Source organism: Naegleria lovaniensis (assembly GCF_003324165.1).
Source record: "Naegleria lovaniensis strain ATCC 30569 chromosome Unknown tig007, whole genome shotgun sequence".
NCBI lineage: Eukaryota > Heterolobosea > Eutetramitea > Acrasida > Naegleriidae > Naegleria > Naegleria lovaniensis.
The window spans coordinates 175,092-190,485 of record NW_025407829.1 but is presented as its reverse complement, the minus strand read 5'-3'; the positions used below and the strand labels follow the sequence as shown (position 1 = coordinate 190,485).

General features: G+C 36.0%; 4 protein-coding genes across 4 annotated transcripts; 2 read left to right on the top strand and 2 right to left on the bottom strand.

Annotated features, from left to right (window-relative positions):
• Window positions 1-69: 69 nt before the first annotated feature.
• C9374_013914 (uncharacterized protein) lies at window positions 70-3,060 on the top strand (the record flags this gene model as incomplete). Its single annotated transcript, XM_044689843.1, has 1 exon — window positions 70-3,060. The coding sequence occupies one exon, from the start codon at window positions 70-72 to the stop codon at window positions 3,058-3,060; it is 2,991 nt and encodes a 996-aa protein (XP_044553346.1).
• A 1,206-nt stretch (window positions 3,061-4,266) lies between these two features.
• C9374_013913 (uncharacterized protein) lies at window positions 4,267-5,125 on the bottom strand (the record flags this gene model as incomplete). Its single annotated transcript, XM_044689842.1, has 2 exons — window positions 4,267-4,495; window positions 4,551-5,125. The coding sequence occupies 2 exons, from the start codon at window positions 5,123-5,125 to the stop codon at window positions 4,267-4,269; spliced, it is 804 nt and encodes a 267-aa protein (XP_044553345.1).
• Window positions 5,126-5,824: 699 nt separating this feature from the next.
• Window positions 5,825-7,681, bottom strand: C9374_013912 (uncharacterized protein; the record flags this gene model as incomplete). Its single annotated transcript, XM_044689841.1, has 2 exons — window positions 5,825-6,583; window positions 6,671-7,681. The coding sequence occupies 2 exons, from the start codon at window positions 7,679-7,681 to the stop codon at window positions 5,825-5,827; spliced, it is 1,770 nt and encodes a 589-aa protein (XP_044553344.1).
• A 365-nt stretch (window positions 7,682-8,046) lies between these two features.
• On the top strand, window positions 8,047-15,333 carry C9374_013911 (uncharacterized protein; the record flags this gene model as incomplete). Its single annotated transcript, XM_044689840.1, has 4 exons — window positions 8,047-9,105; window positions 9,221-9,312; window positions 9,370-14,495; window positions 14,543-15,333. The coding sequence occupies 4 exons, from the start codon at window positions 8,047-8,049 to the stop codon at window positions 15,331-15,333; spliced, it is 7,068 nt and encodes a 2,355-aa protein (XP_044553343.1).
• Between the last annotated feature and the right edge of the window lie 61 nt (window positions 15,334-15,394).

Here is a 15,394-nt window from a genome sequence, read left to right as displayed (position 1 = left end):
TTTCCATTCATTTTTAAACAACAACAGTATTTACGATCATATTGCAAAAAAAAAGCACAACAACTTTTGATGGCGCCATTCGATCTCTTTAAGAGGAACAATAGTGAGAAAGGTGTCGGGAAAGAAAAGACTCCAAAGAAAGGAGGTAAGGAAGGAAAGGAGAGTCCATCACCAACAACTCCTTCGCCTTCCAAGTTTTCCAAACAACGAAATAAGAAGGAAAAGGATCAAGAGAGAGGCTTGCACGCCGAGAGGACAATTTCTACTCCCAGTAGCGAGAATGAAGAGAAAGAATCAATAACCACATCAGCTACTGAAGATGTATCTACTGTTGAGGCTCAAGAAACAGAAATCACCAACAATGAAATTCTTGAAATGAAAAAAGAAAAAGAAGCATTAATAGAAAAGATCCGAGAATATGAGAATATGATTGCATCTCTTAAGGACCAAGTACAACAAGTCTCGAATCAAGAAGAAACAAAATATCTACAACTACTTAGGGAGAAAGATGAATTTACAATCAATTTGGAACAAGCAAGGAAGGAAAAAGAAGCTGAAGTGATGCAACTAAAGCAAGAATTGGACGGAATGATGAAATCCAAAAAAGAGGAAATTGCTTCTCTAACATCTGATATTGAGAACTTGAATGAAACTTTGAATCAAGCAAAAAGAGATCATGCGAAAGAAATTGCTGATTTAGATGTAATCATTAATTCTAGAGAGAAGGATAATGTAAAACAGGCTGAAGAACTTGAGAAGGTGGCCAAAGAAAACTTTGAGTTACGCGCTTATATAAGCTCTCAAAAGGCTGAAATTGAAAAGATGACCAAAGAAATTGCAGAATTTACACTAGAATTGTCTAATGTCTCAGCACAAGTGAAGGTGAAAGATGAGACGGTGCAACAACTTGACGGAGAGAAAAAACTGCTTGCAAAGGAAGTGTCTGAATTGCAAGCACTCAATCAAGAGCTGCTCACAGTGAAAAACGAACTGGAAGAAATTGCGAACTCCAAGACCGGTAATGAACTTCAACACCTCCAGCAAGAATTTGAGAGTGTTCTAAAGGCTAAAAACGAGGAAATAACTTCCCTTAACTCCCGTATTGACAATTTAAACGACGTGTTGTGTCAAACCAAAACAGATCATGCTAACGAAATAGATTCATTTAATTCACGTATAAAATTGAAAGACGAAGAATGTCAAAAACAGAAAGATGAGTACGAGAAGCTTGCAAAGGAAAATGAAATGTATAAATTACGGAGCGAAGAGCTAATTCAAGCAAAGGAGAAGTTGGAGGAGCTCTTGAAAACTAAGACAGAAGAAACTCTAGTGCTTGAATCTAATGCGCAAGAACTGCTTCAATCGAAACAAGAATTAATTGAAGCAATTAACACGAAATTGGAAGATATTTCAACCCTAAAAACCGAGCTTGAGAACCTGAATGACAAACTTAAGGAAACCGTAGAAGCTCAAGCCCGTGAAATCCAAAAGATCACATCTGAATGGGAAGAAAAATGTACTGCCATGCAAGAAGAAAAAGATCAGTTGATCAAAGAACGCGAACAGCTCGCAAGTGAAAAATCGGAATTGGCAATAGCATTAACGTCAAGCCAACAGTTGAAAGAGGAGGCTCAAATAAGATTTGAAGAGGAACGCAACAAGTTATCCAAGGAAAATTCTTCACTGAACAAAGCCCTTTCTGAGTTATCATCCCACTTCAAGGATGGAGAGGAAGCCAGATCGATAGTTGAGGAGGAAAACAAAAAGTTGAAAGAAGAAATTGAAAATATTACCAAGCATAGCTCTGAACAAAAAGAAGCTTTAAGCGCACTAATTAGAGTAGACGAGGAAAACAAAATGATGGTAGAGAAAGTTGAAAAGCTCAAGCAAGAAATCAAGGAACTTACAGAACAGTCACAAGATTTCTTCAATTTGAAACAAGAGCTCGAAGGAGTGATAAAATCAAACACAGAAGAAATATGCTCTCTCACATCTCAATTGGAGAATAGTACTGAGTTATTGAATCAAATCAAAAAAGATAATGCTTCTGAGATTGCATCTTTGAACGAAGCAATGGATCTTAAAGATGGAATGATTAAAGAACTATCTTCTCAAAAGAAATTGATAGAAGAGGAGGTTCAACACCAAAAAGAAGAAATTGCCAAGCTTTTTAAAGAAAATAACGAAGCTAAGCTACAAGCACAAGAACTTCTTCAAACAAAGATCGAATTAGAGGAAAGCATGAAAAACAAGACAGCCGAAATACTTTCTCTAAAGTCAAACATCGAGCAAGTGAGCTATCTATTACAGCAAACTGAACTTGCTCATTCACAAGAAATTGCTACGTTAACTAATATGGATGCAAGACTGGATAACAATGCCCACAAAGAAATGGAAAACGTGTCAAACGTAGTTTTCACTCTACAAGAAGAAAACAACAAACTGATCAAGGAAAACTCTGAGTGTAAAACTGCGTTATCCCATTTAACTTTCCAAATTGAGGCTGAGGTGAAAGCAAGAGAAACGTTGGTTGAAGAAAACCAAAGGCTAGTTTTAGAAAATTCTGGATTAACAACTCAAGCAAAGGAGTTAATGAATTACAAACAAGAATTGGAAGGAATTGTGAATAGTAAGACAGAGGAGATATATTCTCTCAAATCCAATATTGAAAATATCAACCAAATGTTGGATAAAGCCAAAATGGATTTTACTGATGAAATTACAAAATTGAATTCGTCATTGGATTTAAAGGAAGCAGATAACATGAAACTAAAAGACTCCGTTGAAATGTTCACCAAGGAAAATACGGAACTAAAGGCAGAAATGGTTCAGCTTGAGTTGAAAGTACAAACAATTCACAACGAAAGTGTGCATGACAAAGAAGAAATTGAAAAGCTTACAAAAGAAAACTCTGAACTAATTTCACTGAATGACTTGTTGAGAAAAGAAAGTTCAAAGCAGTCATTCAAGTCTGTTCACAGTTATCCAAACCCTATTGCCCTTGGTGGACCTTTAACCCGAATGTTCAATAACCAACTGACCAATGTCAATAATAAATAGAGGAGGACATCAATAACAGTGGTTCAATCTTGCTTGAAATAATTCAAGGCTGTACTCGAAATCTGAAATTGCTACTTCTTTCACTTATTGAATTTATTTTATCATCGCCAGAGGCAGCCACCAAACATCCCAACGATATTTTGAAAAAGAATGAAACAGATTTTCGACAATTATTTGGCATTACCATGCATCTTCCTCAAATGTTAGAATCCAATTCTTCCAGAAGGTCGTTGCACTCCTCCATTGCAGCCCTTTCATCTCTTATCTCAACGGATCTTGTCACCTCCAATGGAAAATGTTGGTGTTTCGACAAGCGCATTCATCTTGGGCTGTCAGCATTTGTTGTTGCTGATTATCAACAGGTGAGTTTTGAAGACAGGTCTCAGTCCGATGTAATGAACCACAGTTGCCACCTTGGGCATTGAATTGGTTGGGAATATCATTTGGTAAACAGAGCAACACTGTTGAAAATGATATGTGAAGTCCAAATGAAAGGATAAGCCAAGTAAAACGATACGTGAAGGATTCAATGGCAGGTTACTCCCTTGAACACTGACAGGTTGAGAAAGAGAAGCAACAGATTCAGCAGTCGTGGAAGGAAATGACTCACATGATGAGTAAACAAGGTCTTTTCCAGCGCTGGATGAAGACGAGCAGGACTGAGTTTGTCGCTTTGTTTTCTTTACAGCTCTTTCTTCTGAGGAAGATTTCTTTGGAGCTTGTTTTCTCTTCGTTTGTTGGTCGTTTTTGGTTTGCATTCTCGCTTCATTGCCCATGACTTCTGGACTCCAATTCAACTGGCAGTCATAGATCTCTCTCAATGCTCCATTAACCATTGGACAGTTGAATTGGAATTCTGTTGATGGGATAGCCAGGTTGGAAGATTAAAGCCTATTACGGTCAAACAGCATTACCAAAAAACAACGAGCTGCTGTGAAAACAAATCCAACTGAGGTAGCGTTGACACTTTTCAACAAGGCAAAAAGGCTACAGCACTGCAGGTTCCCAAGTTGTCTCCAACCTCAGTACTGATGCAGCTCGACGATGCTTAACTTCTCAAATCGGACGGGATGAGGTGCATTCATCGTGATATGGCCGTAGCCGATCATGTCTTTCAGTACATTGTTTTTATGATGTAAATTACAAAAACATTAGACTCGTTGATTTCGCAAAAACAGATTCTGTACCTCCCATATACTCATCGTTTTATTGATCACCATTATAAACAAGTAAATTTTGAGGAAGAATTAAAACCGGAGATGTTTCAACGACTTTCCCTGTATCGACCTCAATGGTTACCAAATCCACTTCCAAACTCTTGATCTTGGACATGAAACAATACATGACTCTTCTCACTGTATCCAAGGAACCTCCATAGAATAATACACGAGTACTCAACTTCTCAATATACACAATTTTTCGAACTTGCAAAGTTCTACTCTCCAAATACAATATAGTTCTTTGATTTCTTTGCAGATCGAAACCAATACCTAGTATGAATCCAGTACTTTGCGTCAAATGTCAATGTGTTCATTAAACCTTTGTTTGGATCAATTTTCAATATCTGGCCTGTGGTTCCATCCAATGCAACAAGAGAAGGGTCCTCCGTTGGATTAAAAGTAAAGGAAATTACGAGTACATTGTTTTTGAAATCGAATGCAGATAATCCATCATTAGACCCAATTCCACTAAATCCATGATTAAGAATGGTGATATTGGATTGATCTCCCTTAAAAGAAATCTTCAATAACGAAAACAAATGAATATTTGGAGTCAAATTGCAAACGACAAACACATCTCCATTCATTGGATTCACATTCAAGTATTGAGCTCTTCCAAATGTGGTACGACCAGGAACGATGGTATGAAGAATGGTTTGTTTCACAATTTGACCATTCGTCAAACTCAAACCAAGTAATTCTTCTTTGAATACATTCGAGTCATTTCGACGAGCCAATATATAAAACAATTGATTTCTTGGATCGATATCTGCTAATTGAAAACCCAATTCTAATTGAAGATCTTGAGCGATTGGAGGTCCAACAGGAGAAGGTAATGCATTCATTGGATTGAAATGAAAGAGCTGCATGACTTTGGAATTGGGAGCTGAATATATTTCATATAAATTTCCTTGTTCGGGCTCGTTGGACGTGTGACTTGAAGAGGAGACCTGTTGTTTACGTGTGAGATTGTTGCAAAACAATACAACAACACTCCAACAGCAAGACCACACGACATCACGAATGCACGTGACACAAACTGTAATTCGGTCATGGTTGTACTGCGTCTTTGGTTGAATGAATTCTTTACATCTTTCATTTGGTACACCTTTCGTTTTGTGGATTCGCTGCGAATGAACGGGACAGATTTTCAACAGGTTGCAATGTATTATAAATATTTTCCATATTTGAAAAAGTACGTGGAACAAGCAAGAACTGATTGGACATTTCCATGTTTTTGTTGAGGATTGTTGATGAACGACAAGATCACGGGTGTGAGTGAAATCCAGATCTTTACTTTCAATGAATGGTTGTTCATCTAATCTTAATGTTTCGTTTAATATGTTCTCATACATGCTCCAAATTCATTCTTGCAAATGATTTCATATGGAACGAATTGTAAAGAATTTGCTTTTAGTCGAAGAGCAGTATTCATAGCCTCAACATCATGTTCGATCCTTGCGTAACCGAATAGAAGCTGATCTTAAATACAGATACGAAATGTTGAACAAAAGTTCGAATTCCATTCCATTTGTATTAATATATTAAAACCATCGACAAACTAATGAAAGATGTTCTTCAGTGATATCATTCCCTTCAAGTTTTAACAATGTCATGTAGGTCGCATATGGAACGAGCTCATTCCAGTCCTCAACAGCATCATCCTTAATACTGTTATAAGCTAAATCTAGATAATCCAACCTTAAACAGCTACTTTTTAGTAAAGCAAGAAATCCCTCATTGCCAACTGCATTCTCAAACAACCATAATTTTCTTAAATTATTCAAATGTGAACCATTGGCAATGGCGACTGCACTTTCATCATCTATGGCATTGAAAGAAAGATCCAATTCTGTTAAATTTGACATGTTCGAACAATTGGCTAATACAGTACAGTTTTGAATGTTTCCATATATATAAAACCAATATCCGTCTGCCAATAATTGCAAAACTCTAAGCTGATTCAAATAGGGACTTTCACGAATACATTCTAAGGCATTTGTGGAAAGATTACCAATTTCAAGCACTTGTAAATGTTTCATGTTTTGTGAAGCACACAATTCTTCAAATCCCTTGTTGGGATAATCGATAAATCCAAGACATAATTGTTGTAAATTCTTAAGAAAAGGACTTTTTGCAATGGAAATTAATGAGGAAGAGGAGTTTTGACGATCACTTCTCAATTCAAGAGCAATCAATGTTGAAATGTTTTCTGACTGACAAATAGATTCAATTGCATCGTCTGGAAAGTCTACAAGTCTCAAGTATTTCAATTTGGTCAAATATCTATTGATTGATAAATACTTGCATGATGAATCGGTTTCATCAAATGACAATGAAAGTTGGGTAATATTGGTAAAATAAGGACAATGACAAAAGGATTCACTCACCATGACTCCACTCAATTCAGTCAAATTCTTGACATTTTCACTCGTAAATAATTCTTTGAGCACTTGATCGTTTCTGGAATAGATATGGAGACGTTTCAACTTTTTGAGATATTTGGATTGGGCAATAGCGAGCTCTCCTCCTGAGGTATTGTCGTTCTCGTGAATGTGGTCATTAGCTGATATTTCAGTTAAATTGGACATGAAAGGACTTGATGCAAAGCATTGAATTGCATGTTCTAACAATATTGACTGGTTGATTGTAATTGATGTTAAGTTTTTCATAGTTTCACTATTAGCAATTGTTGAATAGCTGTCGTTTTCCAATAATTCGCACAACGAAAGCTTGGTTAAATGTTTAAATTGATCCGAAGAAGCCATTCTCTCGACAGTTTCTGCTGATAATGCTGAATGATCACTTGCATATTTCAACGATCTCAAATTTCGAATGTACGGACTATGGATCAAAGAAATCATCCCAATTTCTGTAAATCCACACCTGTTCATATTTAGAGAAGTGAGATTGGACATGTATTCACTTTTTGACAATGAAATCACTCCGTCATCATCAAATCCATTACTTGAAATATTTAACTTGGTCAAGTTTTGCATGTATGAACTGGTAGCAACCACGCTGAGCATGTCAGAATCAACATTGCAATCAGAAATGTTCAATTGTGTTAAATTTTTCATTACGGAACTTGTTGCAATCCATTTCACACCATTCTCACGACAACATTTTCTAATTTTTAAAATTTTCAAGTGTTTCAATGTCATCATACCATAATTGGACGACAACTTTTCAATAAAATCATCTCCCAAGTTCATGTCATTTAAATTTAATTCAATGATGTTCAATTCATAATTCAGAGTTGAATTCAAAATGAGTGGAATCAAGGCTCGTCTTTTGTGTTTAAAATTGAAATGGAAAGGAATCTTGGAAGAAATTTGATGCCACTGTTGACACACCACGGAGCACGTTCCGATCACGAATACATGATCTAGAAATTGCATCATGTGAAATAAAGTGTCATGATCAAGAATCATCTATAAGGAATAATGAATTATATTTTTTGTTGTTGTTAAATATTTCGAATCAGTCCTTACACTTATTAGAAGCAAAAAATCTTTGATTTCTTAACAATGTTCGAATTCTTTTTAATTGTTCTGTAACCTTGCATCACGTTTCTTGAGGTTGTAAAGATCTAATGTTGTAACGTGAGTGCTAAGGTTGGATTCAGTAATTGTAAAATTTGGCGATAGACAGCGGTTTGATAATTTTTACCAATAAATCCAACGCTTCCCAAACCAATAACCAATCGATGTTTTTTTCCAAAGCAACAATGACAAGTGACACTTTTTCTTAAAAAAATACACAAATGCTGCATCATGATTCATCATCACAGCAACAACAAGTAGAACCAATGCTGCATCACGATCCTCTCTCAACACCAACTGTTGAAACAACAACCACCACACCAACCATTGACATTCCCTACGATTCGGTTATTCATGACGAACAAGATGACAATGACATTTCAGTGACCACCCCTCATGACTACATCAAACAACAACAATCCGTATTCAATGAATCATTTCCAACAACGAACAACAACAACATGGATGAAAATGTTTCATTGAATGATTCCAATAATAACAACCATCAACACTCTCAAAATCATCATGATTCACAAAATCTAGATGAGATAACACCCATGATGATAACAACTGCCAACATTACTACTACTACGACTCCTTTGACTCCAATGTATGATACAAAATCACTCCTGTCATCCTCTTCTCAAAGAATTGATTCTCCAAATAGTAGTAGTAATAGTGGTACAACTCCTACAACAACAACTTCTCACTCGTCGTTATCCAATTCTTCCTCATCTTCAACCGTAGCCTTGTTCAACACTTATAAACAATCAAGGGCAAATAGTCGAGCTGCTAGACATTCGAGTATTAATGCTGGAATTGTGTTGAATTCAAACTCTGTGGATGGATCGAACTCGAGTACTGTATGTTCGATTCCATCATCGTCACAACCACAAGTAACACCAGAACTTGTCGTTCCTACTTCACCAAATTCGGCTGTGGTTAATAATGGAATTTCATTTGTAAATAATGCCTCCTCGATGAGTGTCAAGAATGTGAAACATACGCTTGAAAATGATTACAAGTATTTTGAAGAGCATGTTCCAAATCAAACGACAAGTCATGATCATAATGGACAAGAATATTGTAAACTTTCCGAAACATTGCACATTGATGTCGAAAAGTCAAAGACGGTCAACAAGTTCTTTATTGAAAAGAGAGATGACAATGCCATTCAGGATTTATTTGCAAAGAATTGTTTGCACTTGTATAACGGAGAATTCACAGTCATGAAACATGATGAGAAAGAGAGTGTGAATATTTTGCCACACAATGCAGAGGTAGGTTGTCAATGATTGTTTTTTTGTGAACTTTTTGAAAAACGGAAATATATTTGACTCAACACACGTTCTCACTTTTGGAATCGATATATATATCGATATCAATTAATTGTAGGCATCAAATCTACTTTACTATGAACAAGCAAGAGATGTTTTTGAATTTGTCACTCGTAGAATGGCCTATCATCCAAATGACTTTATGGAAGAGTAAGTTATTTCTAAAGTATCATCATGATTTGGTTCAATATTGTTCATTGAAAACAGCCAATTGAATATTCTCACCAAATTTTATCGATTCCGATTAGAAGCTGGCGAACTAGAGCCATATTTTCTTTCACTTGAACTCATCAATGCAAAAACCAAAGCTAAATTGAGTGAAAGGTTTTATTTCCACATGATTTCACATCAAATGATTAATGGTTTCTATGATGAATTGGATGTCAAAAAACAGTTACAAAAACAATTGGATCAGCAACCAAAAGCATTGTTTTCCTTGTCACATGTTTTGAAAGGAGAACAACTGACAGATATTTATGCTGTTATTTTCGTGTACAAAACATTGCAGGGTGCAACCTCAGAGCATATTCTCAAACAACATCATGCAGGAAGAAAGAATCATACCCTCGTGAAAGATACCCAATCAGAGTGTCAACAATCACAACCAACACCACTCGATGATTTTCAGGGTTTGAAAGCTCACAAAGAACCATTTTTATTTTCTTTTTGCCCTGTGAAAGAAAATGGTATTCATGCGATCAAATACTTTTTACCAATGGATGTCCTCTTTCAGCACATTACTCCACAAAATGCTACCGAGTCAGAAAGTGGAGAAGCCACCGTGAGTTCAAAACGACAAGCATCGTATGTTGATGCAATGTGTGAACTTGTTAGCCAACAAGCTGAAAATTCACTCTCATTTCACACTCCACACACAAGTCGTGAGTGCGATCTCAAAGAATTGCTTCAAGCTGAAACTGATGTCATTAGAAGAAACCTGAAAAAACTCAAGGCAGTTCCTGGATATCTTGTTTTTGAAAGTTTCAAATTCAATCCAAAGAAGTTTGAAAATGATCCTGTAGAGCGACTTTTGTTGTTTGGATCCGAACTTGAAAAACCACTTTTCACAACAAGTGGTGCATGGATTTCTCTTGAGGAAGTCATTCAAAAAATTCAGTTGCGAAACATGTCCATTCTCAATCCAAAAGATCCTCAACAAGAAAAGGAACTTCGAAAATGTTGTGCCTCACTTGACAATTTGAATTATCAGTCATACAGGATTGAAGAATTGCACGAGAAGCTTCCCAAATTCCCTCACTTTGATTTTTCACATTTACTGTATATTTCTCCCGTGTCGTTGAACATTGACAAATTTAAAGTTGAAAATTTGTCCTCTCTGGACACGGATATGGCACTTTTAGAGAATCTTGCTATCAAAAAGTTCAAAGCAAAGAATGTACTTGTGAAAATTGAGTATATGGAAGCTATTGGAAAACCAGCTCCAAGAATTATTTCTCCCGTTGGGCAATCTTTGGTTTCTGAAATTTATTGCAATGTCGTGTTTGACTGTGATCACATTATTCGATTTATTGATGAAATCAAAATTGCTCTCCCTCTTCCTATTGAAAAAGAGAATCATTTAGTGATTTCTTTGTATCATCTAGTCATTGAAAAGCAAGGCCAAAAGAGAAAGAAAACTCTAGGTAATGATGGCCAAGTTCCAAAAATTTGTTTTGGATATTCCGTTCTCACCATCAAGGATATTGTTGACAATCATTGTTCCAAGATGACAGATTTCACATACACTTATTCACTCCCCATCTATCAAAAACTCACTGGAAATTATCTCTCTGACGCCAAACGATTGAGTGTCAATGTGAATGCAAGTTCCAATCAATTACTCTCCCTCGAGAAGCGACGTCATGACCCTAAAAAAATATCCTTCTTGTGTAACACTCGGGTGTGTTCAACGATTTATCCCAATGAGAAATTACTTCTTCAATTCTTTGCCGATTGTGCACCATTCATTAGTATCATTAAGGATGGATCGAACGGACAAGTGAAAGAGCTCACACGAGCTGTTAAGGATTGTCGCAGATCGATTGAAAATTTAATGAAAGTTCCCTTCTCGAAAATTGTGAGTCATTTCACACTCATCATGGATATGCTATTGAGTGTGATGTGTCGAATTCCTGATGTATTACATTCATTTGTTACGGAGGCTGAGCAAATGCAAGAAACATCACGATCGAGTACATTGTTTGGTGAATCCACTGTGAATGTTGCCATCAGTGGTGGATCCTCTTCCACGGAGGATGAAATGTTGAGATCCATCTCGGCTCGTTTCGGATTAGAACCTCCTCTCTCGAGCTCTGCTTCATCAAGCTCAGGAGCAGGTGATCGAAAATCATTGAAGAGTTCTATTTTAGCTGCTAAGAGAAAATCTTTTACAAATAATTCATCACCACCTAATAGCACTCCTTCTCCTGAAAATAAGGATATGAAGGACGCCGCACAACCTAAATCAACACTCCAAAAGAGATTTTCCTTAAAGAATATTTTGAAGAGAAAATCAAAAGAAGTTGACACCAGCACTACTCCATCACCACAACAATCGCAAAATGAAATTATCAAACGTGTTGCACAACCTGGAGAGGACGGATTTAATTTATTGGAATATTTGAAAGCTCAACAAGAACAAGAGCAATACAACAATTCGACTCAACAAGAGAGTCATGCTTCTTCTCTTTTTGATCAAAAACAGAATCAGATCAAGAATGATAAAATGAAGAAAAGAATGTCACTTACAGATCGATTGTTTAATAGACACAAATCAACCGATGGTACAGCTGCGTCACCAATTACAGAAAGTTCACTTCCTTCGACTGAAACTGGAACTACTACAAGAAAAAGTATCACATTCACGACTTCAAATTTAACAGCCTCTAGGGAAAGTCAAAATCAAGGAGATCTTTTCGATTTTCTTGGAATTTCTAACGTACTGTTTGATTTGCAAAAAACAGTATTTCAAGTTATTGTTTCCATGTTAAAGGGAGCAGCAGTTATCACTGATTGTGCAGATCGATCGAACAAGCTTCTGAATACCTATGTGAATTACGTGTTCAAGGACATTGTCATGACTCAATCTCCAGTCTATGTGAATTTAATTGAACTTTTCACAGATGTACTTGGAAAGGCTGATGATTCACTGACAGTTTCAGTTCCAACAGATGATGAGGGTCTACCTTCACATCTATATCAATCTGAAGGTTCAGGAAGACGTGCTGGTAATGGCATCCTTCGAAAATCCATTCAAGACATGTTTGGAAATACTAAACGAAGCAGTTTGAACACTGACACAGACAAATCTGCAACTTCACAAAACAATAGAAGTAGCTACTCCATGAATATGAGTTTGTTTGCTATTGGTTCAGCACCAGTTTATTACGAAAGTCTTAATTATTCATGGTTCTTCTTGGATTTAATTCTAAAATCTTATTTATTGTGTCAGAGAGAAAAGACGGCCAGTAGGGCACACATGAGTGAAGTTCAATATAATTTACTTTCTGAAAGAGAACGAGAAGCATTAACCAACGATCATGGATACAAATTTTCCTTACTGTTGAAAGAACTTATTGGTGCTCTTGCTGAGAAAGCTGTGTTTTATAAGGACGATTTTGCAAACTTCTTTGTTGCCTCTCAAATTAACAACCAATTGGCCTTCTTCTTTAGAGATTTATTAGGTTGTGGTGAAATCAAGTCAGAATTAGTGTTCGATTTGATGGAAATTTATTTCAGAGAATTTGTGGTTAAAAAGACAGTCACCATCAATACGATCAAATTAGGAATTGACTTTTTACAAATTATTTGTGACTTTCCTCAATTTATGGAGCTCAACTTTGCAAATTATCATCCAAAAGAGTATATCCACCATGAAGCCATTTTATGTCCTCCATTCAAATTGTTGACTAATATTTTGAGAGACTGTGTGACTAAATTTAAAGCGGAAGTTGATGTCCACAACAGTGCTGTGAAAGTGTTGAGATACATTCTTACAAAAGAGGAATGTTTACATTTATCTCAGCAACATGCATCAAAAGAAAGACTTGAACTTCTTGCAAGAATATTCTTCCCGTATGTCGTAATGGTTCTCGAAAATTTAAATGCCATGGAAACTGTTCCAGAAATGACGTTGAAGCAACATTTAAAGTGTTGTTTGTGGATTCTTTCCAACTTGAATCCTTCCTATTTCACAGAATGGTTAAGAAGTTCTGAAAAACTCGACGCACTCATCAAACTTCTTGCATTCTATATTGATCAATTTGAATTGAGAGGAAGAAACAAATTTGAGACGAATAGCTTCAAATGTTTCCAAGACATTTTCAGTCAAGTGAATACTCTTGTTCATCCTCGAGTGACGCAAATTGTCAACAACAATTTCGATAATTTGAAATTATTTGAACCCACTCACAAAGATTTATCTTCGTTTATCAAGCTAGATATTCGAGATTCTGAAGGAGCTAAATATCTCACCGATACCAAACTTGGGGATAAGCAATTTATCGAATACGTGATGTTTATCATTGCAAAAATGTTGCAACACGTCTCTCTAGGAACTCAAAAGAAAGTCATTCTGGAATTAACTTCACAATCTGTGGAAATTGTGACTAACTATGTTCAAGAATTTACTTCCATTTTTAGAGCAAACTCAAATAACACTTATTGGAAATGGCTTTATGGAGCTCTCTTACTTGGAAAGGAATTTTCAGCTTCAACATTAGAATCCTTCATTTCTGGAAAAAATTCAAATGATCATTCCATTTCCAACTCTTTAATGACTGTCTTGGAGAAAGTTTATGAATCAGATATCATTACGATTGACAAATTATCAAAATTATTTGACGAAGCAACAGACGCAGAAAATGAAATCATTCTAGATGAGGAAAACAAAATTAAGGCCAGCACACTCAATCGATTGGTTGCACGAGTTTGCGGTCAAAACATTAGTGAAGATTCAAATTTCACAAACACATTCCTTGTTACCTACCGATCATTCTGTACTCCTGAAACGTTGTTGACATTAATGATGAGCTATGTTGAATATCACATTCTTCCTCTCATTCATCAAGAGGCCAACAACAAGAATATGGCAAGTCTTGTCCTCCGCATGTTAAATACAGTCCGAGTATGGGTTCAAGATCACAGCTATGATTTTAACAATCATTTGAATGCTTCCATGATGAACTTTATTTATCGACAAGTGGGAAGATTATGTCAAATGGAAAAACAATCCAGTTCTGGTTACATTAGTATTGCCAACAAGATTAAGGAAAGAATTGAAGCAAATTTAATCAGCAATGGAGAATCAAGAGAAAAACTTGAAAAAATGTTTAGTAGAGAACGAGTACAACCTCGATACCATCGAAATGGAGTGAAGCAGATGAAAAGAAACCATTCAACATCAAACAATGGGAACCAAGTGAAATTGCCAAGCAAATTACTCTTCTCGAAAGTAATATTTTCACAGCCATTGAACCAAAAGAATTCTTTGGTCTTGGTTGGACCAAGAAGGATAAAATGACACGCGCTCCAAACATTTCACATCTCACTGAACAATTTAATAATTTGAGTACATTTGTTGCGTCAGATATTGTGTGTGAAGAGAATATTAAGAAGAGAGTGAGAAAAGTGAAACAATGGATTAACGTGGCTTGGGAATGTAAAAATTTAAATAATTTGAATGGATGTAATTCGATTGTCAGTGCGTTCAATAATGCTGGTATTCACAGACTCAAAAAGACATGGGAAGCCATTCCTAAGAGAGATGTTGAAAGTGAACGATTGAAACAATTGAATGAATTGGTATCCATGACCAGTTCCTACAAGAATATGAGAGATCACATGTCAAGAAGTGGAGAAGGATTACCCTACATTGGAATTTATTTAACAGACATGGTATTTATTGAAGATGGAAATAAGGATTACATTACCAAGGAGGGATCTGATTTGCAATTGATTAATTTTGCCAAGAGAAGAAAAATTGCTGAAGTGATTCAACGAATTAAGACACAACAACAAACATTGTATGATTTCATTTCAATACCATTCTTGCAGAAAACATTCGATTTCAGTAACATGGTAGAGAGTGAGAAGGCACAGCTGTTGCTTGCCGAAGATGTAATTTGGAGCAAATCTTTGATCATTGAACCTAGAGAACAACAGAAGCAATAAAAATTGTTGTTAAGCTTTTCATAATCGATTTTTTCTTCATTTCCTGTCAAGACTTTTCACT